At 37.0% G+C, this 27,787-nt stretch overlaps 1 protein-coding gene across 4 annotated transcripts in view; it reads right to left on the bottom strand.

Annotated features, from left to right (window-relative positions):
* The window catches only part of FOLH1 (folate hydrolase 1), a 70,785-nt gene extending 46,512 nt beyond the window's left edge, over window positions 1-24,273 (bottom strand). The window contains exons 1-5 of one of the 4 annotated variants that reach the window (XM_078433010.2): window positions 24,011-24,273; window positions 21,454-21,562; window positions 17,310-17,496; window positions 10,305-10,406; window positions 142-267 (exon numbers count right to left, since the gene is read on the bottom strand). In XM_078433010.2, the coding sequence (XP_078289136.2) occupies window positions 142-267; window positions 10,305-10,406; window positions 17,310-17,496; window positions 21,454-21,562; window positions 24,011-24,128 (642 nt within the window). In that variant the 5' untranslated portion in view covers window positions 24,129-24,273. Of the gene's footprint in view, window positions 1-141; window positions 268-10,304; window positions 10,407-17,309; window positions 17,497-21,453; window positions 21,563-23,751; window positions 23,882-24,010 lie in introns of those variants that run through there. The other 3 variants (XM_078433009.2, XM_060605394.3, XM_078433011.2) reach the window with 3 other exon arrangements.
* Between the last annotated feature and the right edge of the window lie 3,514 nt (window positions 24,274-27,787).

The raw sequence follows: 27,787 nt of genomic DNA, 5'->3' as shown, positions 1-27,787 counted from the left end.
GTGTCCTCCCCATAAGGTAGGCATGTTATATAATATGAGAGGATTATAGTCCTCAGGAAGTTTGAAGGATATGTTTCTACACATGTAAGATACTACATAATTTTTTGTATTTGGGGACAAGGAAAAAGAAATGACTTTTACCTTATTTCCTCTGAAAATTTTCCCATATCTGGCAATCACAATCTTCCCAGAGCAATTGATTTTCATGTCCCTCTCTAGTTTAAAGAAGTCTTCAATCCGGGCATAGTTAACATACACTAGATCACCCTGTTGAGATCAGGAATGATTTAGTACAAGTAAGATTTAATACAAGGAGGTTTCCCTGCATGAAGACTGTTTCCCATCTTTGAATGAGGGAAGACGCAAGAGAGTTCAAGGGGGTCAGAAAGCATGAAACTCAAATAAGACATTCAAGAGAGAAGAACTTGAATTAAAGCAATTGGCTGGGTTAGAGATGTATGAACTTAACAGTAGGGTTCGCTTTTATGTCTCCTCTATAGTGGCTATAATGCTATAGAAGTGTTCCCTCTACAAATGTATACAAATATACATATTGCCACTGGCACTTTGAAGGGTCCAGGCTCTCTAGGTTAAGAAACTCTTGATGAGAGCTTTATTCTTTTAGAAGTACATTCACAAATAGTAGATTAATGGGTCTTTACAACCACCAGGTAAGGAAGAAAGGTCAGGTAATTTTTAAGGGCTTTATGAGTCTGGTTTCATATTATTAGTATGACTGTGTGTAAGTCTTATAACATCTCTGAGTCTCAGTACTCTTATTTGCAAAATGACCAGTGTTCTTCATTTTTTCTTACCTACTCCCTAAATTAATTTTGAAAAGTAATGTACTCTCTCATACATTTACTTGACATCTAAGATCATACCTTTAAGTCTAATATCATACCTTTAAGATCTAATATCGTACCTTTAAGTCACTATAACAAATGCAATTACCAGCATATTATAAGTATTAACATTTTTAGGAGCAAATTTACATCAATTTTTATATGTATCCAAAGGCATATAAACACTATACTGATTTATTATTCAATATCATCCATTTGAAAACTACAGGAACACAGTCAGAATTTTACCATCCCTTTTCTCCTTCAGCTTCACTTTTGTCCCCCTTTCCCCAAAAAATTTTACTCTAAAGTAAAATATATTTGTTCTGGACACTGGGATGTGCTGCCCAGATTCCTCTTCAGTGATGATGTTCTTGTTCCAGTTTCAAGGAAGGCTCTCTGCAGACATCCTTCAATTCTCAAGCCTCTCCAGGGATTGCCTCAGGTACAGACAGCCACTCTGCTCAAGGTCATGCCCTTTCTTAGGATGTCACACATCAGTGACAGATCAGTGTGGGACTATAAAGACTTGGACATCACCCTACTAAAGAATGAGTGGGTCAAACAGGCAATTAGAGAAGAAACTAAAAAATATATGGAAACAAACGAAAATGAAAATACAACAATGCAAACGCTTTGGGATGCAGCGAAGGCAGTCCTGAGAGGAAAATACATTGCCATCCACACCTATCTCAAGAAACAAGAAAAATCCCAAATACAAAATCTAATAGCACACCTAAAGGAAATAGAAGCAGAACAGCAAAAATAAAGATCAGAGCAGAAATAAACAATATAGAATCTAAAAAAAACTGTAGAGCAGATCAACAAAACCAAGAGTTGGTTTTTTGAAAAAATAAACAAAATTGACAAACCTCTAGCCAGGCTTCTCAAAAAGAAAAGGGAGATGACCCAAATAGATAAAATCATGAATGAAAATGGAATGATTACAACCAATCCCTCAGAGATACAAACAATTATCAGGGAATACTATGAAAAATTATATGCCATCAAATTGGACAACCTGGAAGAAATGGACAAATTCCTAAACACCCACACTCTTCCAAAACTCAATCAGGAGGAAAGAGAAAGCTTGAACAGACCCATAACCAGCGAAGAAATTGAATCAGTCATCAAAAATCTCCCAACAAATAAGAGTCCAGGACCAGATGGCTTCCCAGGGGAGTTCTACCAGACGTTTAAAGCAGAGATAATACCTATCCTTCTCAAGCTATTCCAAGAAATAGAAAGGGAAGGAAAACCTCCAGACTCATTCTATGAAGCCAGTATTACTTTGATTCCTAAACCAGACAGAGACCCAGCAAAAAAAGAGAACTACAGGCCAATATCCCTGATGAATATAGATGCAAAGATTCTCAATAAGATACTAGCAAATCGAATTCAACAGCATATAAAAAGAATTATTCACCATGATCAAGTGGGATTCATTCCTGGGCTGCAGGGCTGGTTCAACATTCGCAAATCAATCAACGTGATATATCACATTAATAAAAGACAAGATAAGAAACATATGATCCTGTCAATTGATGCAGAAAAGGCCTTTGACAAAATCCAGCACCCTTTCTTAATAAAAACCCTTGAGAAAGTCGGGATAGAAGGAACATACTTAAACATCATAAAAGCCATTTATGAAGAGCCCACAGCTAACATCATCCTCAATGGGGAAAAACTGAGAGCTTTTTCCCTGAGATCAGGAACACGACAGGGATGCCCACTCTCACCGCTGTTGTTTAACATAGTGTTGGAAGTTCTAGCATCAGCAATCAGACAACAAAAGGAAATCAAAGGCATCAAAATTGGCAAAGATGAAGTCAAGCTTTCGCTTTTTGCAGATGACATGATATTATACATGGAAAATCCGATAGACTCCATCAAAAGTCTGCTAGAACTGATACATGAATTCAGCAAAGTTGCAGGATACAAAATCAATGTACAGAAATCAGTTGCATTCTTATACACTAACAATGAAGCAACAGAAAGACAAATAAAGAAACTGATCCCATTCACAATTGCACCAAGAAGCATAAAATACCTAGGAATAAATCTAACCAAAGATGTAAAAGATCTGTATGCTGAAAACTATAGAAAGCTTATGAAGGTAATTGAAGAAGATACAAAGAAATGGAAAGACATTCCCTGCTCATGGATTGGAAGAATAAATATTGTCAAGATGTCAATACTACCCAAAGCTATCTACACATTCAATGCAATCCCAATCAAAATTGCACCAGCATTCTTCTCGAAACTAGAACAAGCAATCCTAAAATTCATATGGAACCACAAAAGGCCCCAAATAGCCAAAGTAATTTTGAAGAAGACCAAAGCACGAGGCATCACAATCCCAGACTTTAGCCTCTACTACAAAGCTATAATCATCAAGACAGCATGGCATTGGCACAAAAACAGACACATAGACCAATGGAATAGAATAGAAACCCCAGAACTAGACCCACAAACGTATGGCCAACTCATCTTTGACAAAGCAGGAAAGAACATCCAATGGAAAAAAGACAATCTCTTTAACAAATGGTGCTGGGAGAACTGGACAGCAACATGCAGAAGGTTGAAACTAGACCACTACTCACACCATTCACAAAAATAAACTCAAAATGGATAAAGGACCTGAATGTGAGACAGGAAACCATCAAAACCCTAGAGGAGAAAGCAGGAAAAGACCTCTCTGACCTCAGCCGTAGCAATCTCTTACTTGACACATCCCCAAAGGCAAGGGAATTAAAAGCAAAAATGAATTACTGGGACCTTATGAAGATAAAAAGCTTCTGCACAGCAAAGGAAACAACCAACAAAACTAAAAGGCAACCAATGGAATGGGAAAAAATATTTGCAAACGACATATCAGACAAAGGGCTAGTATCCAAAATCTATAAAGAGCTCACCAAACTCCACACCCGAAAGACAAATAACCCAGTGAAGAAATGGGCAGAAAACATGAATAGACACTTCTCTAAAGAAGACATCCGGATGGCCAACAGGCACATGAAAAGATGCTCAACATCGCTCATCAGGGAAATACAAATCAAAACCGCACTCAGATATCACCTCACGCCAGTCAGAGTGGCCAAAATGAACAAATCAGGAGACTATAGATGCTGGAGAGGATGTGGAGAAACGGGAACCCTCTTGCACTGTTGGTGGGAATGCAAATTGGTGCAGCCACTCTGGAAAACAGTGTGGAGGTTCCTCAGAAAATTAAAAATAGACCTACCCTATGACCCAGCAATAGCACTGCTAGGAATTTACCCAAGGGATACAGGAGTACTGATGCATAGAGGCACTTGTACCCCAATGTTTATAGCAGCACTCTCAACAATAGCCAAATTATGGAAAGAGCCTAAATGTCCATCAACTGATGAATGGATAAAGAAATTGTGGTTTATATACACAATGGAGTACTACATGGCAATGAGAAAGAACGAAATATGGCCCTTTGTAGCAACGTGGATGGAACTGGAGAGTGTGATGCTAAGTGAAATAAGCCATACAGAGAAAGACAGATACCATATGTTTTCACTCTTATGTGGATCCTGAGAAACTTAACAGAAACCCATGGGGGAGGGGAAGGAAAAAAAAAATAGGTAGAGTGGGAGAGAGCCAAAGCATAAGAGACTGTTAAAAACTGAGAACAAACTGAGGGTTGATGGGGGGTGGGAGGGAAGGGAGGGTGGGTGATGGGTATTGAGGAGGGCACCTTTTGGGATGAGCACTGGGTGTTGTATGGAAACCAATTTGACAATAAATTTCATATATTGAAAAAAAAAAAAAAAGACTTGGACATCTTAGTCCAACCCGGGACAGTTCTGAAGGGCTATGCTGACTCCAGCCGACGCTGTCCCAGAGCTGGCATTGAGGGTGACTGCTCCTTCTGCTCCATCTGGCTTCCTTTCCGTCCCTGACACAGGTACTGATCCCAAGAGAATGCTTCTTAATGAATATTTAGCATACTAAATTCCACTTCGGTTTCTGTCACCTAGAATCTGGGAATGCTTGGAAGTCGTTTCTTGATCACTGCCCAACTTCCCTTGATTAAGAATATATATATGTATGCTTTTACTCATATGTGGAATTTAAGAAACAAAACAGATGAACATATGGGAAGGGGTGGGGGAGGAGGGGAAAAGGAGAGAGGGAAATAAACCACAAGAGACTCTTAACCATGGAGAACAAACTGAGGGTTGATGGAGAGAGATTGGTGGAAGATGGGCTACATTGGGTGATGGGTATTAAGAAGGTCATTTGTTGGGGTGCCTAGGAGGCTCAGTTGGTCAAGCACCTGACTCTTGACTTCAGCTTAGGTCATGGTCTCATGGTTCCTGGGTTCGAACCAGGGTTTGGGCTCTGCACTTAGCAATGCTAGCAGTGTGGGGCCTGCTTGGGATTCTCTTTCTTTCTCCCTCTCTCTCTGCCTCTCCTCTGCTTGCTATCAAAAATAAATAAATTAATTAAAAAACTTAAAAAGAGGGGCACCTGGGTGGCTCAGTTGGTTAGCATCTGACTTTGGCTCAGGTCATGATCTCACAGTTCATGGATTCGAACCCCGTGTTGGGCTCTGTGCTGACAACTCAGAGCCTGGAGCCTGCTTCGGATTCTGCATCTCCTTCTCTCTCTGTCCCTTCCTCGCTCACACTCCGTCTCTCTCTCCCAAAAATAAATAAACATTAAAAAAAAAAATTAGGGATACAGTAAATCCCTGTCCTTGGAGGAACTTACATTTATGTGAAAAGCAGAAAGATAATAATGAATTAAAAAGTAAGTAAATTATATGGTATATTAAAAAGTGATCAGTGCTGTCAAAAATTTTTTCAAAGTTTAAATAGAATAGGTAAACAGTAACTAGTACTTGGGTGGATGCAATGTTAATAAAAAGAGGAAAGTCTACTGAGAAGGTGACATCTGAATCTTTACTTCTGTAAAGGGATTACTTTTAGCTCCTGTATTTCTTCTTCAGACAATGCAATATTAATACACTATTAATGATAGCACTGTATGTCTCATTTATAATTGTTAGCCTTCTCGCTTTTATTCTGTGAGTATAGAGACATTAACCAATCTGATTTCAGTGAATTTTGTTTTAGTGTCAGTGTCCTACTTGAAATGTATCTCTATTTAGTATCACTAACTTTGGGGACACTACTTCCTAAAATGTCTATAAATTGTGGCTATCTTTTGATAAATCTGTAATCCTCACAGAACAAATTATGACGGAGGTGGGATTGGAGAAGATATTGGTTTAAAAATGACAGGACACTTTGAAAATGAACACAAGTGTGATAGATATGTCCTCTGGGCACTTCACAAATGCAAGTTGTCACTGTTATTTAGAAAAAAGCTTTGTTTTCAGATAATGACCTTCTTGTAAAGTTTACACTGTACCATTGTTCTATGACTGGGAATAAATACAATCTTGCACTGTCAGCCTAGAATTTTCCATGTCTTTCAAGCTTCCATCTTCCTGTTCTTGTTAGCTGAAACAGAACTGGGAGGAAAGACATGCAGCTCCCAAAGTATAGTTGTTAAACCCACAGAATCAAGGCCTGGAGTCTTACTGGGAACAAACTATGAAGACCTTCCAAAACTCAGCGAGGTGGGAACCAGAACCTGTGTTTTATAAGCCTTCTCGATTACCATGATATGTGCTGAAGTTTGAAAACCAAAAATTAGATTACATATATTTTTAAAGTTTATTTTGAGAGAGACGGTGGGAGTGGGGGAGAAACAGAAAGACAGGTGGAGAGAGAGAACCCCAACCAGGCCCCATGCTGCCAGCAGAGAGCCCAAAACGGGGCATGAACCCAGAAAGGCCCGAGATCATGACCTGAGCCGAAAACCGAGAGTTGGATGCTTAACTGACTGAGCCACCCAGATACCCTTAGATTATATTTTTATTAGACATTGTCAAATTGCTCATTTCAAATAGCCTAAAGCAGAGCCCCGTACTTTACACTCCGGAGAATTCAGATGTAGATCCGAAGATAACTTACAGTGAAAAATATTAAGCCCACATACAGACATATATAATTTTAAAAAGAACAGTGCACTAGCTGAGTTACAGGTGACCCAGTGAAGCACACCAGCCGCAAATTCATCTAATATTTGAACACAAACGAGAATCTCATGCGGAATCAGGGGATCCTTCTAGCTTTCCATTAATCTAGAAGAGTTTAAATCTACTTGAAAGAAATGAGTTAATAATCTCTATGACTCTTAGGAGTAGAATAATTCTGTCAAAGTCCAAAAAGTATTTGGGGATTTTAACTGATTATACATTAAGCCCACATACTAATGTGGGTATAATTTCCTCCTTATAACACTCTGTCTTCTTATCTAGAAACATAATCTGTTTCTTTTTTTTTTTTAAGTTTACTTTGGAGAGAGAGAGACAGAGAGACAGAGCGTGAATGAGAGAGGGGCAGAGAAGGAGACACAGAATCTGAAGCAGGCTCTAGGCTTTGAGCTATCAGCACAGAGCCTGAAGTGGGGCTCAAACTCAGGAACTGCGAGACCTTGACCTGAGCCGAAGTAGAATGCTTAACCAACTCAGCCACCCAGGTGCCCCCATAATCTGTTTCTTTATACATAGTATTTCCATTGCTCAATAAATTTCAGTGTTTTTCAACTACTTCACACTCACTGAAGACTTTTAAAGTATATTTTATATTTTATGGCTATCTTAAATTAAAATTTTTGCTATATTTCCTCTTATTATATACTATCTGTCCATATATATTTAACTCCAATCTGATAATATTAATGCTATTTTTAAATAATGATGTATTAGTATTTTTTATATATTCTGGTTATACAGATTTATCACTGTAAATAATGAGGAAAATTAATAAAGAAAACCCAAAGTTTGAAAACATAAGAACAATTGGGCAATATCAAAATTAAAGATATATTTTCAATAAAGGAAAGCTTAGATAACATGAAGAAATAGGTGAAAAATTAGAAGATACTTATAATATTTAAACCAATATTGAATAAATAATTAAAATATTTAAGAAATACTTAAATTCAGTAAGAAAAAAGGCCGGAAATTCAACAGGAAAAGGAGAAGGCTATATGTAGTCATTGCACAGAATAAAAACCAGAACAGCTAATAAATAACTATGTATAGAGACAAGCAACCTCACTGGTAATCAGAGAAATGTGAATTAAAATAAATTAAAACACTTAGATGGGCAAAAATTATAAAGTTACATAATTCCAAGTGTTGATGAAAATATATAAAAAAAGGATGTCAGTGCAAGCAATACTGCTACAGTCTGGACGTCGGGAAATTAAATATTCCTATAAAACAGCAATCCCATACCTGGTTTACCATGAACAGAGAAACCCTGGCAAGCCCAAACAGGGACACGTATGAGGTTACTTGCTGCAACACTGTGGTCATGAGGACTTAAAAGTAAAGCAGTGTTGGCAACCAAAAGAATGGGTAAGTTACATGTGGTGTGCACATATCATGAAATGATAGGTGACAGCAAAAGTGATGAGCTGCTCTGACAAAGCAACAGGGTAGATTTTTTAAAGGACGTTGATTGAAAATAGTAAGAGATGAAGTAAGACCTAAAATATAATGCTACCTATAGAAATTTAAAGTACATCAAACACAAAATAAAGTCATATGTTTTTAAGAACACTGTGTACATTGCTAAGGACACAAATACACTGGGGGGAGGGGAAAGGAATGAGATCGAGGATAGGGATGAGAGATGAAAGGAAAAGAAAATACATTTAAATTAGGGATCATACATGGGCCCGTGATGGTAAGGCGCCTTAACCTGAGGAACAAGTCTAAGTGATGTCAGGACACGTGAGATCTAAAATATACTATCTTGGGGCATCTGGGTGGCTCAGTTGGTTACGGGTCCGACTTCGGCTCAGGTCATGATCTCACAGTTCATGGGTTCAAGCCCCACATCTGGCTCTGTGCTGACAGCTCAGAGCTTGGAGCATGCTTTGGATTCTGTGTCTCCCTCCCTGACCCTCCCCTCCCTCGCACTCTGTCTCTCTCTCTGTCTCTCAAAAATAAATAAACATTAAAAATAAATTAAAAATAAAATAATATACACTCTCTCTTCATTTCCAATTGTTAAATGCCACATTTCCATCTCAGGTCAACCATAAAATAATTACAATTGTATGCATTCTATTTATGTGCCAATTTTAGAAAGAATTTTTCTAATATTATACCATTAGGTAAGATGTAAACTATTCATTTGAAATAAGTTTCATGAAATCAATAGAAAATATTCTTTGATTCAAATCTTGTGTTTTTAAATTATAAATAAGCCAGTAAAGCCAATACATCTGAAAATAAAAAAGAGTATTTTTCTCTCTTATTAAAAAATATGGCACTGTTGCCTGATATTAAATAATCCTTATGTTCTTGGATTAAATCCTCATTGATTGGTGAAGAGAGACTTTTAAATATTCAACTCTAAATACAATTTTTTTACTTAGGATGTTTCCAATAATAGCCAACTCTTACCCTTCTATCGGGTGGTATTTCAATATACCCAACTGTCAATCAGCAACTTCTTGTAAATATACCATATATCCTAGGCATCTCAACCCAGTACATCCAAAATTGAATCTACTTGCTGTCAAATATTTTAATGGGAAAGATAATTGTTAAAATATATAAATAAATTATATTCAACTCTTTCAAATTTACCTTTCTTAGCTTTCTTCTAAACAACAAAGTACCACACAAGAATCGGATTGACTGTAGAATTTCAGATGATAGTTAAATACACTGCTTTATTGAGTAGACCACACAAAATTTTCTAGAATGGACATCCAGGCTCCCTATTTGAAAATGGCAACAACACTCTTATTCAAATTCTTTGAAAACTAATCACTGCCATGCAACAGTAGTAATTAATGTATTTTCATACAATGAAAATTACTTGGCAATAAAAAAGAATGAACTAAATGCTAAAACGCAGGAATCTCATAGACTCTATGCTTAGTGAAAGAAACTGGACACAAATGATTACATGCTATACAATTCTATTTAGGTGAATTTTTAGAATAGGCAAAACTAATCAATGGTGGCAAAAACAAATTGAATGACTGACTGGGAGTCTGTGTAATACCGATTGAGAAAGGTCATAAAGGTACATTCTGAAGTGACTGTAATATTTTGTGTGTTAAGGGGTTTGGATTACATAGGTATACGCATTTGTCAAAAGTCAATAAATGTACATTTTGCATTTCTGCATCTCATTGGAGTAAATTTTATCTTTAAAAACAGTCAACAAAACTAATAGTCCTTTTCTTACAAAGAAATTCTAGTTTCTTAACTGTAAAAAAGGGGTAAATTTGGATTATATGAAAAATCTTATAACTGTTTAATTGTTGCCTGCATATATGAGGAATTCTGTTTGTTATTTTTATTTCATCATATTGCATTTTTACCTCTGGCATTCCCTGCGGGGAGAAGGCATTAAAAGGTGGCACAACATCTGAAACATTTTCATATCCTGGAGGAGGTGGTTCAAATAATGATGTGTTAAAAATCTAGAAAAACAAAATACGATAATCAAAAGTCAATCAGGTAAAGTTTGATTGCTACAAGTCAAACACAAGGAAAAAATGTGTATATTCTTCCTTTTCAGTACAGGGTTAATCAATCCTTCAGTATTTTGCAAATACATATCAAATATCCAGCACTGTGCTGGAAGTTGTGAGGATTTCATCAGAAGAATAAACTATAGAACCAGAGAGGACTTATAAAGCACCAGGTTTGATTTAGGAGGAAATGTTAATACCCAAATAAAAAGTAGCATTGTATTATAAATTTAGTCCCTTATAACATTGCTAAGATGATTATTTAGCAATAAATTACATACTAAATTCATTTCAATAAAAAAAAAACATTTCAAGAAGATCCATATCTAATAGTACCTAGACACAGTGAACAACATTCACACTTGAACTAAAAATAAAATATTATGTTTTTAAGCATATCATTGAATTGGGGGGGAGGAGTAAGGAATACTCAGAAGACAAAAAAGTGGCACATTCCAGGATTTTCAGGATTCTCAGGAATCCTGAGAGGTTGCACTAAAAGTTGAATCTAATGGAACCTGGGACCCCAAAAGAGGGGCACACGATGTTTAAAGAAAGTCTAGAGATGGTCCAAATAATAGAGTCTTACAAGAGACCCCTGCATAAAGCTGGGTCTCCAAAATACAACAACCTTCAGGATTGAAGATACACTAGAGATAAACCTGTTGGATGTATATATGAGGACTTGTAAAAGAAGAGAATAGAAAGAATGTGAAGGAGCTAAATTTGAATATATAATGACTAAGAATTTTCCAAACTGATAAAAACTATGAACTCTAGGATTCAGGCTGTCCAATGAATCCTGACCAAGCTAACTAAAAAATAATCTACATCCAGACCCATCATAGTTAAACTGTAATATTCAATATAATACTTAATGTTAAAAGTTGCAAAAGAGAGATTACACAAGATACCCAAACAGAATAAAAATTAGATTGGTAGCTGGTATCTCAATAACGTAATGCATAATGCATAAAACATCTTTCCTTTTGAAAATGAAATGAAAGACACATTTTCTACCAAAAAGTAACTGTTTGGAGCCAACAGACATTCACTGAAAACAAAGAAAACTTCTAAAGGTATCATTCAACAAAACAAAGCCTCTAAAAGAAGCTCTTATATGATTCAAAGATTGGTAAGCAAGTTACCGCAAATATATGGAAAAAATGAATAAATATGGACTGTATGTAATAATAAAAGCAAGTATTATTCAAGTTGAAAAGAATAAGGTTGAATTAGAATTCTGGGTATAAATTGATAGGGCATGACCAAAGTGAAAGTATTCTAAGATATTTGTATTGTAGAAATATTGATTGAATTATGACATTGTTAAGTAGGGATCGGATGTTTTAGTTTCCAGACTACTAAAAAATAAAACTAGTAAGATCAACCACCCAAGACAAAAAAAAAAAAAAAAAAAAAAAAGGGAAAAACAGTTAGAAATCATCATGACCTAGGACATTCCAGAAAGTTACAGACTTTATCTTACATTTTTAGTATATGCAAGTCTGTATAGTTTTAATCTCGTGGGAACCAGGGAGGTTTCTTTCTTTTTCTAATCCTTATGTTTGGAATGCTTCTCTTTGGTTATTTACTTATTTATTTTTAACAAAGCAGATGTACGGTGTGTGCTTGGGGCAGAAATGGAGCCATACTTTAAGGTTTTGCCGAGTCATTTTGATCTTAGTAAATGTTAAAGTATAGCTTCTCTGGGAGCCCAGAGACAGAGCCTACAAACATGAAGAGTTGAAAATTCCCTTTATTTTATCACAACCATAAGTTGAATTATATATTCACTTCTATTTCTTTAAATCACAAGCTCATATTGCCTGTGTTTCAGATTCAGGTGTTCTCTATTGACATTGTGACAGCTCAGCTCTGTTTTTGTCCTTCGGTCCCACCTGCAAATGGTTTTGTACTATCACCATCTCCCAGTGTAGCTTAATCATTGTGACTATTCAGAGCAGAGCTGTGTGGTAAACTGTCAATTTTTGTTCTGCACAACACACACAAGTTCCTCCTTCCACAGGCAACATATAAGACCAGTGTTCTATAGATTCTACCAGAAATGTTTTAAATATATAAACACATTATTTTATCTTTGTGTAGAGATAACATATGATATAGACTGAACTATATACTGCCTTTTTTTTATGTCACAAAAGGTTAATAGAGATTTGTGGACCAAAATTATTTTGGTTATATTCAGAAAACATAATTTGAGGCTATATTAGTGAATTTTGGAAAGAGAACAATGCTCTCTGGTATATAATCTCCTTTTGATAAAGTCACCAAAAAAAGTTGTTTCCTTGACTTTTTGTCTCCCACTCAGGGGCGCCTGGGTGGCTCAGTTGGTTAAGCATCTAAGTCCAGCTCAGGTCATGATCTCACGGTCTGGTCTGTGAGTTCGAGCCCTGAATCTGGCTCTGTGCCGACAGCTCAAAGCCTGGAGCCTGCTTCAGATTCTGTGTCTCCCTCTCTCTCTGCCCCTCCCCTGATCATGCTCTGTCTCTCTCTGTCTCAAAAATAAATTAAAAACAATTTTTTTAAGTGTCTCCTACTTGTTAGAATAACTCATAAACGTGGTCTAAAATCCACTTATTTGGTGATGCTGTAAAACTGGAGATTATCATAAAGGCAAATTGAATGAAAACAACTTGAATACTCCACTGGCTGAAAGACTTGCTGATGTAATGACTGTGTTTCTATATGAATTTGTACTGTACTTTATACTACAGTTTCTTTTGTGATCTTGCCCAATGATTCAGATAAGTTTGTACCTTATGTGGCTCATGGAAAAATTATGGGCTATATGGAGAATGCGGGGATTTTTGGAGGGTAGTGGTTGATTTGGCTTCATTTTAGATTGCCTCGGGAGAGGCAGATATTTGGTGCTCTAGTTAGTATAACGCAGGTCACTGTGTTAGTCAACACAGGTTCACTCCTGGTCTCCCATTACCCTTTGTTCCACTGCACTGGCCAGGACCTTAATTAAGTACAATGTTGAAAAGTGGTGACAGATATGCTTAACTTGAAGGGGATGTTTTCAGTGTCTCACCATCAATTTTGATAGTTACAGTGACCTTTATCAGGTAATGTCAACTAACTTCCAAGTTTACTAAGAGTTTTTGTCATGAATATATATATGTTTCATTGTGTTAAATATTTAGGGGGGGGGGAATGTCTTTTGAGATAAGTATATAAGTTTTTCTTTTTCATAATGATAATTATGTTATCTATCTATATATATATTACACATTTGGCTAGTATTTTTGCAATGTCTTTGTTGGCTTATAATTTCTAGATTATACTTGCCTTAAAAATGAGTTGAATATTTAATATTCTCTGAAATAAGTTGTGTTGTACTGTATTTAAATGATCTTTACAAAAATGATCTTTCACTTTAATCTTTCACACTTAAAGGAAAACCAGTTGGTCTTGATGCTTTGAGTTATGGGAATTTTTGAATTACAGATTTAATTTCTTTAATGTTCTAAAACTCTTTGGATTTTTAAAAGTGCATTCTTATGTCAATTTTCATGTTTTTTTCCATTTTGCATTTCATCTCATCTATGAATTGTTGGCATACTTCTTCCTAGTACTTTTTTATCTTTTTGAATTTCGGCAACATCTAGAGATATGCCTCTCTTTTTTACTCCTTATACTATTTATTTATGCATTCCTTGTATTTTTTTTTCCTTATTGATCTTTGTCCTTTGGGGAACATAAGGGGTCAATCAGGTGGATTACCTCATTAGTGCTGACCAGGTAATTCCAAATTGACTAGTCAAAGGCTACATTCCTGGGAGAGGCTGAAACTGTACTAGGTTAGGTATTAAATCTTGGTTTGCTGAAGTGGGGCTTAGTACAATTAACTCCATTTTGGGCCTGTTGTATCTTTTTCTTTAACAGACAAAAATGAATTGAAACACTTATGTAGTAACCCTCTCTAACTCTTAATAAGGTTTTTGACTTTGCCCTAAAATTGACTACTAGATAGACAAGTTTTTTAAGTCAGTATTTGCTTGGTATTTCTTTTTGTTTTGTTACTTTCAAACTTGCTGTGATGTTACATTCAAGTCACTCCTTATAAAATAGTACACAGCTGATTTTATTTAGTCTGACATACTATGTTTTTAACCAGTTTTTTCCTTTAAGTTTTTTTCTAATTACTTATATACAGCATTTAAAGCCCTTCTACCTTCTTATTATATGATTAATACTCTTCTTTTTTTCCCCTAATGCTGCTTTTGCTTTTGGCAAGATTGTGTATCCTGCACGGCTGTCTTAACTTGGGGTCAAATAAAACTCTTTTCCTTTTCCTTTAAAAGTTTTTAAAAGGTTTGTTTATTTTGTGTCAATGGTTGAATAGCAACTGCTTCAGGAAAGGGACATAGGGAGGAAGCAAGGCACTTGGAGAAGTCTGTGACTCTTCGTTCAGGTGTACTTGGATGAAAATAAAAAGGAAGATGAACCAATGATATAGCTTTTAAAAAATGAGGAAGCTTTAGGCAGTGTGATATTGTGATTTACAATAAATACATATTTGATCCTCTTTCCTTTTCTGGCACTGAGCTCCTAAAACCTCCTAAAAGGAATTTCCTGATGAGAGCAACAAAGGGTCTATTGTTAGGCTAACGAGGTAACTTTTGACCTCACCTAAGGATGGGGTCAGGTGGGCCAGGAGAACCAACTTTGTGATTAGAGCCTTGGGACTTTCCGTCCCATTGCCCACCTCCCACCAGGGAAGGGAGAGGACCTGGAAGTTGGATCAACCACCAATAGCCAAGATTTAATCATCACACCTATGTAATGAAGCCCATAAAAACTCAAAGGACAGGGTTCAGAGAGCTTCTGGGTTGGTGAACACATGGGAGTGTGGGGAGACTGGCACTCCTAGAGAAGGCATGAAAGCTCTGTGCTCTTTCCCACATACTGTGCTCTACGCATCTCTTCATCTGGCTATTGCTTCATGTCATTTACTGTCCTTTTACTGTACTAACTCAGTAATCTAAAATGTAAAATGTTTTTATAAATGTTGATTCACTCTAGCAAATTAATCAGACCTGAGGAGGGGATCATGGGAACCTCTGATTTCTCCCAGTCTGTCAGAAGTACAGGTAACAACCTGCTTACACTTGACACCCTGAGTTGGAGGGAGCCTTTGGAACTTCCAGTTTATAGCCAGTAGGTAGGTCAGAAACACAAGTAACAACCCAAGCTTTCAAGTGGCATCCTGAATGAGTGTGGAAGGGGACATTTTTAGAAGACTGACTTCTTACCTATGGAATCTGACGCAATCCCCAGGTAAATAGTGTCAGAATTGAATCGAATTCTAGAACAACCCAACTGGTGTCTGAGAATTGCTTATTGAACGCGTGGGGAAAACACTCGCCATCTCAGTAGAAATTGGTCTAGGAACCCAAATGAGAGAGCTGACACCATTCAAGAAAATCTCCGAAATGAAATTTCTACATGATACCTTTATGTTATGTGACAGGCTTGAGGAATTTAATAAATGCTTATAATAGCAAAAACAAATAATGAAATGGAATAATAAAAGCAAAGAAGGAAAAAAGAACTGCAAGTTTGCTATTTTCCTCATTGTATATAGATAATCCCAAATTTGACAGATCAAGACAAAGGTTTAAGTATATGTATATATTTTTTAACATAATATTTTATCATTAAACAATTTCCCTAAATACACTTTTATAGACTGCTTAGTACTCGATTATATATAGATAGATATGATACCTTATTTAACAAATGTTATGGGACCATATGCTGTACACTGATATTCTACACACCTTTTTTAAAAATACTTTTTAAATTTTGAGATTAATATTTTAAAAAGATAAACTATTAACTAGTATAATTTTAAAAAGTAGCTAATATGAAAATTTTGAATCATGTTAGGAAATTTAGCATGGGATTATATGACTGGCTACAAAACTAACAGCATATTAGCCATTAAAAGATTGATTCATTAGTTGATAGAAGGTGATTGACATATTATGAAATTTTTTTAAATCTATATATATTTAAATCACATGACATTTTCAGTTCACTGATCAAGCTGGACATATTTAGAAGGCCCAGCTAACAAAAGGGCTGAAGGAAACTATCTAGATTAAAAGAGGTTATTTTAGTTAAGATATAGTAGCTTTAAAACTAAGGTATGCTAAATAGGATTAAAGGTATGAGTTTTATTTTATAAGCCTTCATATTGAATATATATCACGATGAGATATACCTCAGTTACTTGTATTATCTCTTCTTTCTCAAGTATGTACCCTAACTTGCAAACAAAATTGTATATTCTTTAGATATCCTTCTACAGACTTGCCATCCAAACTCTTCTCCTTCAAATGCCACATCCAAGTTCTGGGCACAGAGCTGAACACATGATCCTAGGAGACATATCATTAAATACCAGTAAAAACCTAATGACTCAAACTGTACACCAGGTGTCCTGAGTTTCCTGATAGCCCCAAACTTATGCAGTTTCTTTTACAGTCTGAACCTATCAAAAACGTGTTTATTTTAGTTGCTTGGAAGTACTAATATATTACTATATATTAGTAGGCAATACTAAAAAAACAGAAAATACAACTGTCATCAAGCATTAATTTCTCATAATTTTTCCAACATCACATTAAATTCAAACATCATAGGAAAATAGCTGATACTGGTAATGAGATATGAAAAACATTCACAAGTTTCAATAATATTAATTTCTATCAATAATTAGAGATGGTATAGGGCCATTCTTTCATAAAAGGTACTTGAAAAAAATAGAGATGAGGGTAGTTTCTATCTCTCCCTTTTTTTTTTTTTTTTTTTTTTTACCTCATTTCCGTCTTCATCAATTATTGAGATGTAGTTGGGATGAATCTTATTTGGATAGGACAACAGGACATCATAATGGGCTAACTCAACAGAATCCAGGCCAAATTCTTTCCACTGGGATTGAATTTGCTTTGCAAGCTGAAAGTTTTGTTCTGTTCCTGCTAAATGTGGCATCCGTGTAAAATTACTGGTGAACAAAAATCGAAAGTGGTTAGAAATTAATGTTTAGTCAGCCAGCATCCCAAATGAACAACCAAGTAAGGCAGATTTACATCTAAAAATTGCTTTGAAATGTGATACGTTAAAAAAAAACAAAGCAGCACTATTATTGCATCAAATAGATCCTCAAAGTGTATTTTGAAGGTTTCATTCTGTAATTTGTACTCATTAAAGGAAAAACTGGAGAAACTGATCTTTGTAGAGAATTGTTATGTGCGATCCTTTGGACGTGTCCCCATATAGTAAATGAGGAAAGTATCATATCTTTCCTTAAGACTCATGCATCTTATAACTTTTATGGAATTATTTCTTTATTTCACTGTGTAAAATATATTTGGGAGGTAAAAATTATTTTCCTACAAAATACCAAGCTGTGACGTGCCAAGAATGATTGATAATCACATTTATTTTTAAAGACTGAAAGTTAGAGCCAAGTGAGAAACCTTTTGATTAGCAACCTGTATAAAGTATTTTCATTAAGGAATAATCTAAAAATATTTACACAAGTTCAGACTGAATCTCTTGTACTCCATTCATCATGCATAGTAATACACTTAAAAATCAATGATGATAATTAGCCTGACCAGGAATATCTTTAATTAATAAACTATGCAGCCAAAATTTTAGCCACCAAAAATACTGTCATGAGTTTATTAATCTCTCGTTTAATATATCTATAGAGTGGTGCTTTTTGTTTAAATTTTTCTTTTGTGGAAATGTGTTGTTTCTCTGAAAATTCAGCTCATTTGTATTTTCATCTTAAACCACTTAAAGGAAAAAAAATCCATATGACAATGCATCACGTATCATAAAAAGATATTTATTTCTAGATCATGAACTTCTTGAGCTTCATGAACTTCTGGTTCTGAATATGTAGGTCTTCCTAAAATTAGCACATGTCCATCCGTATAGTGAGTTTAAAAAAAAAAAACAAACTAATAAATAGGTAACATGGCTATGATGATTCCACCTTCAAATACTTAATTTTACTGTGTATCTGAATTCTTGACTGAAAAATCAACTGCCAAGAATAACTTCCAATTTTTTAAAAAAAATGGAGTTTTTGTTAATTTTTATAACTCCATTAAAATAATTTAAGTTATGTTTACAAAGATGGTATTAAAATCCTCATTCAAAAAATGTTTAAGGGCTTAACACCCTAGGGGCCAAAGGTGGGCTGCCCCAAGATGGGCCATTGTGGCATGATTATTCTGAGCTGAAGGCAATCAAGACCCTACAGGCTCAAAAGAAAGTTTTGTCCCTCCCTTAACAACACAGGAGAATTGAGACTGGTGGTCTTTCCCCAAATAAGGGTTACTAGCAGAGATAAATTTGATCTGGGTGATCCCTCTGTATAGGCAGGGCACACATCTATGTATACTCATTTTGTCCTGCTTTGGAATTTCCATGTCTGTGTGGAATCCCTGTACGTATGCTATTAAATTTGATTTCCTCCTGTTAATCTGTTTGTGTCAATTTGATTCTTAGTCCTGGTAGAAGGACCTTGAAGGGCACAGGTCATTCTTGCTCCCATACAACCTCTTACACAAAGTTTCTAATGCATATTTACAAAATGTAGTAACAGAAATACACAATCTTAACAGGCAGCTGAGGTGTCTCTATATCCCTTCAACGTATACCTGCAGAGAAAAGAGAAAAAGAGCCAGCATGGTGCTATTTTTTTCTACATTACACAGATGGCAAACTGTAACATAAGTAAAATGGATGCAGATTATGCATATTTTCTGAAGTCACAGTGATAACTCTGTCCCTGCATCTAAGAAATGGGGTGTCTGGCTGGCTCCATCAGTAGAGCATGTGACTCTTAATATCGGCATCGTTGAGTTCGAGCCCCATGTTGAGGGTAGAGTTTACACACAAAAAAATGTTTTTTAAAAAGAAAAAAGAACACTTGCCAATGGGGAGTCTTGAACCTGCTCTCCCCACCACCAAGAAAGAGGGAGGGAGGGAGGGAGGGAGGGAGGGAAGAGGATGGATTATTATCAGACCTGGCTATTATGAGTGAAATTCCTTGGAACGGTTTTGTCATTACCAACTAGGATACTACACTGTGCTACAAGCAGGGCTAGAACCCACTCATTTGGAGCAAAGCAAATCCTAATGAAGAGTGGGAAAAAATCCATTTCCAATGATAAATAAATTAACTGGCATAAAATCCTACAAGGAGTGTATTTGAGGTTTTGCCACTAAATTATGTAATCCTGGCTAAATCTTCATTTTCTCATCTGTATATGGGGAGTTCCCTCACTACTTCCCAAAGATCTGTGGCTCAGTTAGGTAACTGGTATTAAACTTCAGCTCCTAATTTTTATTATTTTAATCAATTAAGAGGTGTGTTGCAAGTAAGTTGTTGATCCAACTAAAATATCAAGTTTTAATCTCTTTCTTTTGTGCTAATGGTGAAACTCCTTGAGTTGCAAACAGAGGAGCTTGGTCAGGGTCAAGGAGGAATAATTAAGAAACTGCTTCCATTTTATTCAGGGTCCAGAGAGAGAAATTAAGGCATTCATTTTTCTTCTTTGCTGGTCAGTCTATGTCACAGGTTAGGAAAGGAAGAAGGAAGCAGCAGCGACAGCATCTCTGTCTAGGAAGGAGATTGTATTTTGCCGGACCTCCACTTTTATTGTATCTATTATACATAATTATAGTGAAGTACGTCCAAGAGTCAGAGGAGGAATTTCCACAAAATTTAAGCTTCAGGGTCTCTCACTTGAAATGGCCCTTCCAAACACCTAGAAGGTGCCCTAGCAAATGTTTATTTATGGCTTTAATTCTATTGTAATTAAAACAGACATATGTATGTAGGATCATGTGTGCACACTTATGCTTATTATATGTGTGCACGTAAATATATGTGTATATATACATAACTTCCCTTTATATAAAATCGTAACTTTTATCCACTAAGGAATCCTTCAATCACTAATAGGGACTTCAAGTATTCTGCTTTGAAAAACCTAAGTGTTCTAATCAATTACATACAATCATCCTACACAAGTGTTTTATTTTTAGTTGCTTTGCAAATACTCTTTAAGTTTACTCATTTACATCTTTTGCTTTACACTACAGATAGCTATTTCAGGAACTAGGGAGCTAGTTTGCAAACCCTGTCACATATATGCTCTCTAATCATCCTTGTCACAACAATATTATGGTCCCCACTTTATAGCGGTGGAAATGCGAGCTCAGGAAAGTTAAGTATTCACCCCTAGTGATTTTACTGTCAATAGGCAAAGATGGAATTTAAACTGAAGTATATCCAAGTCCAAAATCCAGATTTATTCTTTTGACTAGAATATAATGTCTTTTAAAACGGCAGTCATCAAACTATGTTCCCCCGACCAGATCCAGTTAACTTGTTTCTGTACACTCCACAAGCTAAAAATGGTTATTATATTTTAAATAGGTAGTGTATGTGTATGTGTATGTGTATATATATATATATATATATATATACACACATATGTGTGTGTATGTGTGTATATATATATATATATATATATATACACACATATGTGTGTGTGTGTGTGTATATATATATAGTGACCTATAAATTATATGACATTCAAATTATAGTGCCCATAAATAAAGTTTTACTGAAACTGCCATTCTTATTTATGTATTTTCAATGGCTGCTTCTTGCTACAATAGCAGAGCAGAGTAGTTGTGACAGGGGCTGGTCCTTCACAGACAAGTTTGCTGGGTCCTCCTCAAAAATGGCTCTTGTGGTACAGTTTAGCTTAAAGTATAATCCTCTCTAGATGAAATATGATACAAGATTTTCAACAAATAAAACTTCTTTTAAAAACTCAGCTCCTATATATGAAATATTGGATCAATATTTCCAAACAGAATAACAATTTTCCAACAAATTATCCATATAAACTCTCAAGTATATGCTTACTATAAGAACCTCTTGATGTTCTCAGCTTTCAATTCATCCAAAAATGCCTTCTTCACATTAGGCTGTGGAACAATCTTAGTAGGTTCACTGGAGGATTTTATAAACCATCCTGTAAAATATATGCAAATATAGGAATGAGACATGAGCTCATTGACAGGACCTACTTTTCCTCATTACTGTATCTATCATGTAAAACACAAATTATCAATGACGTCCAGTCTTCTGGAGTGTAATTTCTCTTGCCCACTTCCACTGGAAAATAATCATGCAAACACTTCGAAAATACAGATCAGTCACAACATATTTTTTAATACAATTTCAATGACGAATATTGCTGTTATTCTTTAAAGAATGTTTTATAAGAAAAGGACTACTAAAATATGTTTCAACTAAGGGTGATAAAGAAAATCTCTTAAAGGTTAAGGAAAAAAGGAGATCCACCTACTTTCTTCTGAAACCTTCTATTTCCAGTGACTGCCCCTGTGCTGAGAATAAGCACTTAGTAAATGTTTATAATGAATTAATTATGAATCTATTTCAAGTACATAAATTATTTCAGTGAAGGAAACTCAGACTTGTCATTTGTTCTGTTTCCCAAACTCAAACAAAATGTATTGAGAGTCTGTTTCCAGTTGAAGCAGGCTGGAGACGCTGGACTTTAGAAAGCTACAAGGAAACTACAGTTTAGTTTTCCCAATGGCTTTGCAAGATGCCCACTACTGAGGGAAATGGGGTATCTTTACAGAGTTTATTTGGAAGAATGATATGATCTTGGCATAAAATGGTTACCAAAATCACCCACCCAGCTTTCTTGGAACTTTACAGTTACAAATCATATACATACATACACACACCCATATATACATACTGAAATAAATGGTTGGCAGCAAATGGAAATTTAATTCCACCGGTACATAAAACAAAAGGACTTGGGTTAGAGTGTGGAATCAGGGAAGTATTCATTGGGGATGAAATGCTTGAATTGAGAGCTGAAAAAAATGAACAAAATGAAGAGGTGGGAGGCCTGTGGGAGAGTGGAGAGCAGAGAATCTTAGGGAAAAAATTAACAAGTCCTAATAAAGAACCTATTCAGGGGACGCCTGGGTGGCTCAGTCGGTCAGGTGTCCAACTTTGGCTCAGGTCATGTTCTCACAGTTCGTGAGTTTGAGCCCTGCATGGGGATCTGTGTTGACAGCTCAGAGCCCTGAGCCTGCCTCAGATTGTGTCTGCCTCACTCTCTGCCCCTCCCTCACTCACTCTCTCTCTCTCTCTCTCAAAAATGAATAAACGTTAAAAAAAAAAAAGAAAAAAAAAGAACCTATTTGGTGTCAGCCACTGAGCAGTGTACACGGACGGAAGGGGCTGTGGGCAACAGTAGGAAGAATAAGATTGCCACCATGAAATGCAGTTTTTAATCCCTGTGCCAGCCTTACCAACTCTATTTCCCAACTCTATTTTACAGCTGAGACTATTGAAACTCAACTTGAACTGTGTCCTAATTACTGAGCGCCTATCTCATGCAAACCCCACAACAACCCTGGGGGTGGGGGTGGTTACTAACATCCATACGTTAGTTATAAGCAGAGTGAAGCTCAGAAGTCTTAGTCACCCCAGAAGTCACACAGCAAGCCAAAAAGAGTGCTGGATTGAGTCAAGGTTGCTGGTCTATGCCTGGTCTTCTTAATCCCAGAAGGAGAATCCAGAATTCAGAGCAGGGGTGAACGACATTAGGCTGGACCTGTGCACCAACGTCCAATGAGAAGCATCTCCTCACCAAGAAGGCACTAGGAAAAGTGCCAACGCCCCAATACTGGGCTAGAGGGTTCTGGTGCTACTTCATTTGCTATTCCGAATAAATTCCAGAAATTCTCCTCATCATAAAGATTGGAAAACGGAGGCGAAGAGAGTCATGATAAACTGTTCAAAGCCACGAAAAAGTAACAGAGTCCAAATGAAAATGTAAGAGTCTGAGCTGGTCTGTGATGCCCCTAGTTTTTATGGAAGTTGGGCTAAGTGTGCGAATCGGTACACAGAGAACGCCGCAGAACACTTACAGGCAAAGATCTGTTCAGAGCGCTGCCAGTAACAGCCAGTTCCCACGTGTTCCCCTAATTACGTAACTCGCAAGGACGACGGTATGAGGACGGAAAAGAGTCCCGTGCAGCAATGCCCGGACGTTTACCTACTGTATACATGAAGTAGCCCGGGCAACACTAAAGAGTCCCTGCCTGCAAAGCTCCCTGGACGACCTGGTTCAACTGCCGCCGCTGACCTGCGGGAGTACGTCCTAAGACTTACCAATTGCTCACAGGGCTCGAGCGGGTGGGACCTGCTGAAGTCCAGTTTCATGGGCTCTGCGCTCCACTCCTTACCCGGGGTGACTGTCCAGAACCCAACCCAGCGCCCCCCTCAGCTGACTCGCGGGGGCCGGTCCCCACTTTCCGCCCCCCGGAGGGGAACGCGCCACAGGACCGCGCTCTACAGGCGGCCTGCGAGTCCCGGGAACCGCGGGGCTGCGCAGTAGGCTCCGGCGCGCGCGAGCCCAGCCCGCCCGTACCGAAGAGGAAGCCGACGATCAAGAGGCCGGCGGCCAGCGCCAGCGCCCCGACGCACAGCCAGCGCGGGCGGCGCCAAGCCGCAAAGCTCGAGTCGGCTTCGTGAAGGGGATTCCACATCTCGGCGCGGGCGGCGGGGCCTCCCCAGACCTGCGCCTCTGCTGTGGTCCCGCTGCAGCCTCGCGGCGGGACGGAGGACTCCTCCGGCCAGGGAGCGCCCCCGGGCTACTGCAGGCTGGCTCCGCTAGCGGTCCGGGGCTCCGGTTTCCCCGCCCCAAAACAGCGCTAGCTCACTCCGAGCCAATCAGCTCCCTGAGTTTTTGCAAAGTGCCAACACCCGCAGTCCAGCCACAGGAAGCTGAACAGTTACGACTTGTGAACTTTTCTGTATGCCTATATACAGTAATTAAAACCTTCCTTAAAAAGATAAAGGCAGAGGAGCATCGCATTTTGTATTTCTTAAAGTATCTTGTGTGTATGCATAGAAAAATGTGAGGGTAGGGTTTGGACCGAAATGTTTACAGTATTTACCTCTGGAGGGTGGTAACAGTGAGGGAAGGGAGAGAAGAGGGTAAAAGATGTACTTGAGTTTCTTATTTCCTATACTTCTATGTACATTTCTTTAAATACTAAGCAAGTTTTATTTAGTAATAAAAATTAACAGGAAAAAAAAGCCTGCATTTTACTTAAATATTACAAATGTGGTTTTTCTTAAAGTATAAGAAGCTGTTTTCTTCTATGGGAAAGGTATTCTGCTCTTTTTCGTTTTGTTTCGTAAGAATTTATATATAATACTGTATGCCTATATTTTTAAAATTTATTTGTTTTACTCAGGAATGAAGATTTTCATATCAATACATAGATTATATCCTTTACTGTTTTTAGTAACTTTATCATATTTTATTTTATTTTATTTTATTTTTAATTTTTTTAACATTTATTTATTTTTGAGACAGAGAGAGACAGAGCATGAACGGGGGAGGGTCAGAGAGAGAGGGAGACACAGAATCTGAAACAGGCTCCAGGCTCTGAGCACTCAGCACAGAGCCTGACGCGGGGTTGGAACTCACGGACCGCGAGATCGTGACCTGAGCTGAAGTCGGACGCTCAACCGACTGAGCCACCCAGGCGCCCCAACTTTATCATATTTTAAAGAATAGGTGTGAAAATGCAATTTTTATTCTAAGCATACCAAAGATTGCAATGTGTATCTGATTCACATAAGAATTAAATATATTGAGGGGCGCCTGGGTGGCTCAATTGGTTAAGTGTCAAACTCTTGATTTCAGCTTAGGTCATGGTCTCATAGGTTGTGAGATCAAGCCTGGCCTGGGGCTCTGTGCTGACAGTGCAGAGCCTGCTTGGGATTCTCTCTCACACGTGAGCTCACATGCTCTCTCTAAAAATAAATAAAAAATTTTTAAAGAAGAATTAGATACTTTGCATTCAAGCTGAAATTTGTTCTGGAAAATAGCACCACAACTTTTGTCATGAATAACCTTTTAAGAAGAAGGAGTGGCCCTTAAAGAACTTGAATAAGGAGAAAGCTGCTTCTGGACACATGAAGCAGAAAGGGCTTTTTTATTCCATTCATAGCAGAATAACCAGAGAATGTCAGTGATTTCTATGTGAGAAGAAGCAAGGTAATTGTGATTTGTATGGAGTAAAGTGAAAACTTACTGCGAATTGTTTGGAATATAAAGGTAAGAATGAAGCTGATTGGGAAAAATTTTGGCAAAGGTGGCAGTTTTGAAGGTCTATAATGGGAATTCTGAGAGTAATATTAAGACCTAAACTGAAGGGAATTGAGTTAGCATGTGTCTAAAGAAAGGTCTTCAAAGTTCTTGACAGAATATATGGGAGAGGAAACCGAAAATCCAATTAAAATGCCATATTATTGAGAGAGAGGAAGAATATGGAATGGAGAGATACTATACTGTTTATATCAAACTGGAAACTAAAAGCTAAAATCTTTGTTTTGTTTTAAATAATTGGAACTCTTGTGCACTGTTGGTGGGAATGCAAAATGGTGCAGCCACTATGGAAAATAGTATGGAGGTTCTTCAAAAATTTTAAAAAAACTACCATATAATCCAGCAAAATTGAAAGCAGTGTATCAAGGAGATATTAGCACTGCAGTGTTCATAGCCAGGATGTGGAAACAACCTAAATGTCCACCAATCAATGAAGGGGTTAAAAAAAATGTGGTATATACATACAGTGGGATATATTCAGCCTTGAAAAAGAAGGAAATACTGCAATATGTGACAACATTAATGAACATTGTACTAAGTGAAATAGCCAGTCACAGAAGGGAAAATGCTGCATGTTTCCACTTATATCATGTCTAAAATAGTCAAACTCAAAGAAGCAAAGAATAGAACAGTGGTTGCCAAGGAGTTGCTAATCAAGGGCTATAAAATTTCAGTTATGCAAGATGAAAAAGTTCTGGAGATATGGTGCACAAAATTGTACCTATAGATAATATTGTGCAGTATCGATGACACTACTGTTTTGCACACTTAAAAATCTGTTAACAGGGGACCAAGATATGGAAGCCACCCAAATGTCCATCGACTAATGAATGGATAAAGAAGAGGTGGAATACATATAGAATGGGGTACTATTCAGCCATAAAAAAGAATGAAATCTTGCCATTTGCAACAACATGGATAGATCTACAGGGTATAATGCTAAGTGAAATAAGTCAGTCAGAAAAAGACAAATACAATATGATCACACTCAAATGTGGAATTTAAGAAACAAAACAAAGGAACAAAGCAAAAAGGAGACAGAGATGCCTGGGTGGCTCAGTCGGTTAAGCATCTGACTCTTGGTTTCAGCTCAGGTCATGATCTCATGGTTCTCTGGTTCGAGCCCTGCGTTGGGCTCTACACTGACAGTGCGGAGCCTACTTGGGATTCTCTCTGTCTCTGCCCTCTCCTCTCTCCCTCTCTCTCTCTCTCTCTCTCTCTCAAAAATAAATAAATAAACATTAAAAAAGGAATACTTTTAGAAAAAAGGAGGCAAACAAACAAACCAAAAATGAAAAGCAAAAAACAGACAACTACAGGAAACAACCTGGTGATTACCAAAGGGCATGTTAGTGGGGGATAGGTGAAGTAGGTGATGGGGATTAAGAGCACACTTACCACGATGAGTACTGCATGATGTATGGAATTGTTAAATCAGTGTACTGTACACCTGAAATTAATATAACACTGTATGTTAGTCATACTGGAATTAAAAACAAGAAATAAAGTAAAAGCAAAAAGCAAAATAAATAAATAAACACATACATATATACATAATCTGTTAAAAGGGTAGATTTCATATTAAATGTTCTCACTACCATTTTAAAAACAAACTAGATGGCAATTCTAAAAACTAAAGGATGCTAAGAGGCCCAAATTATAACCAAAACAACAAATTAACAAAGATTTACCTTCCAAAATGCTAATCTTAGATTAATTTAGCATATTTACCTAATTAAAAAATAAACAACAAAAATAATTATTATTGAAAAGATAAAAACATTCCCACATACAAATATGGCAAGTTTGTCTCTTCACAGTCTTGAATTTAAAATCATACATAGTTGATTTTAAATCTATCTCAGTTGGGGTGCCAGGTGGCCCACTCAGTTTTGGTTAAGCTACTGACACTTGATTTCAGCTCAGGTCATGATCTTGCAGTTCGTGAGTTCGAGCCTCTCATGGGGCTCTGCACTGAATGTGGAGCCTGCTTGGAATTCTCTCTCTCTGCCCCTTCCTTGCTCT

This window comes from Panthera onca, chromosome D1, assembly GCF_046562875.1.
Source record: "Panthera onca isolate mPanOnc1 chromosome D1, mPanOnc1 haplotype 2, whole genome shotgun sequence".
NCBI classification, from domain to species: Eukaryota; Metazoa; Chordata; class Mammalia; order Carnivora; family Felidae; genus Panthera; species Panthera onca.
This window is presented reverse-complemented; position numbering and strand designations above follow the sequence as displayed.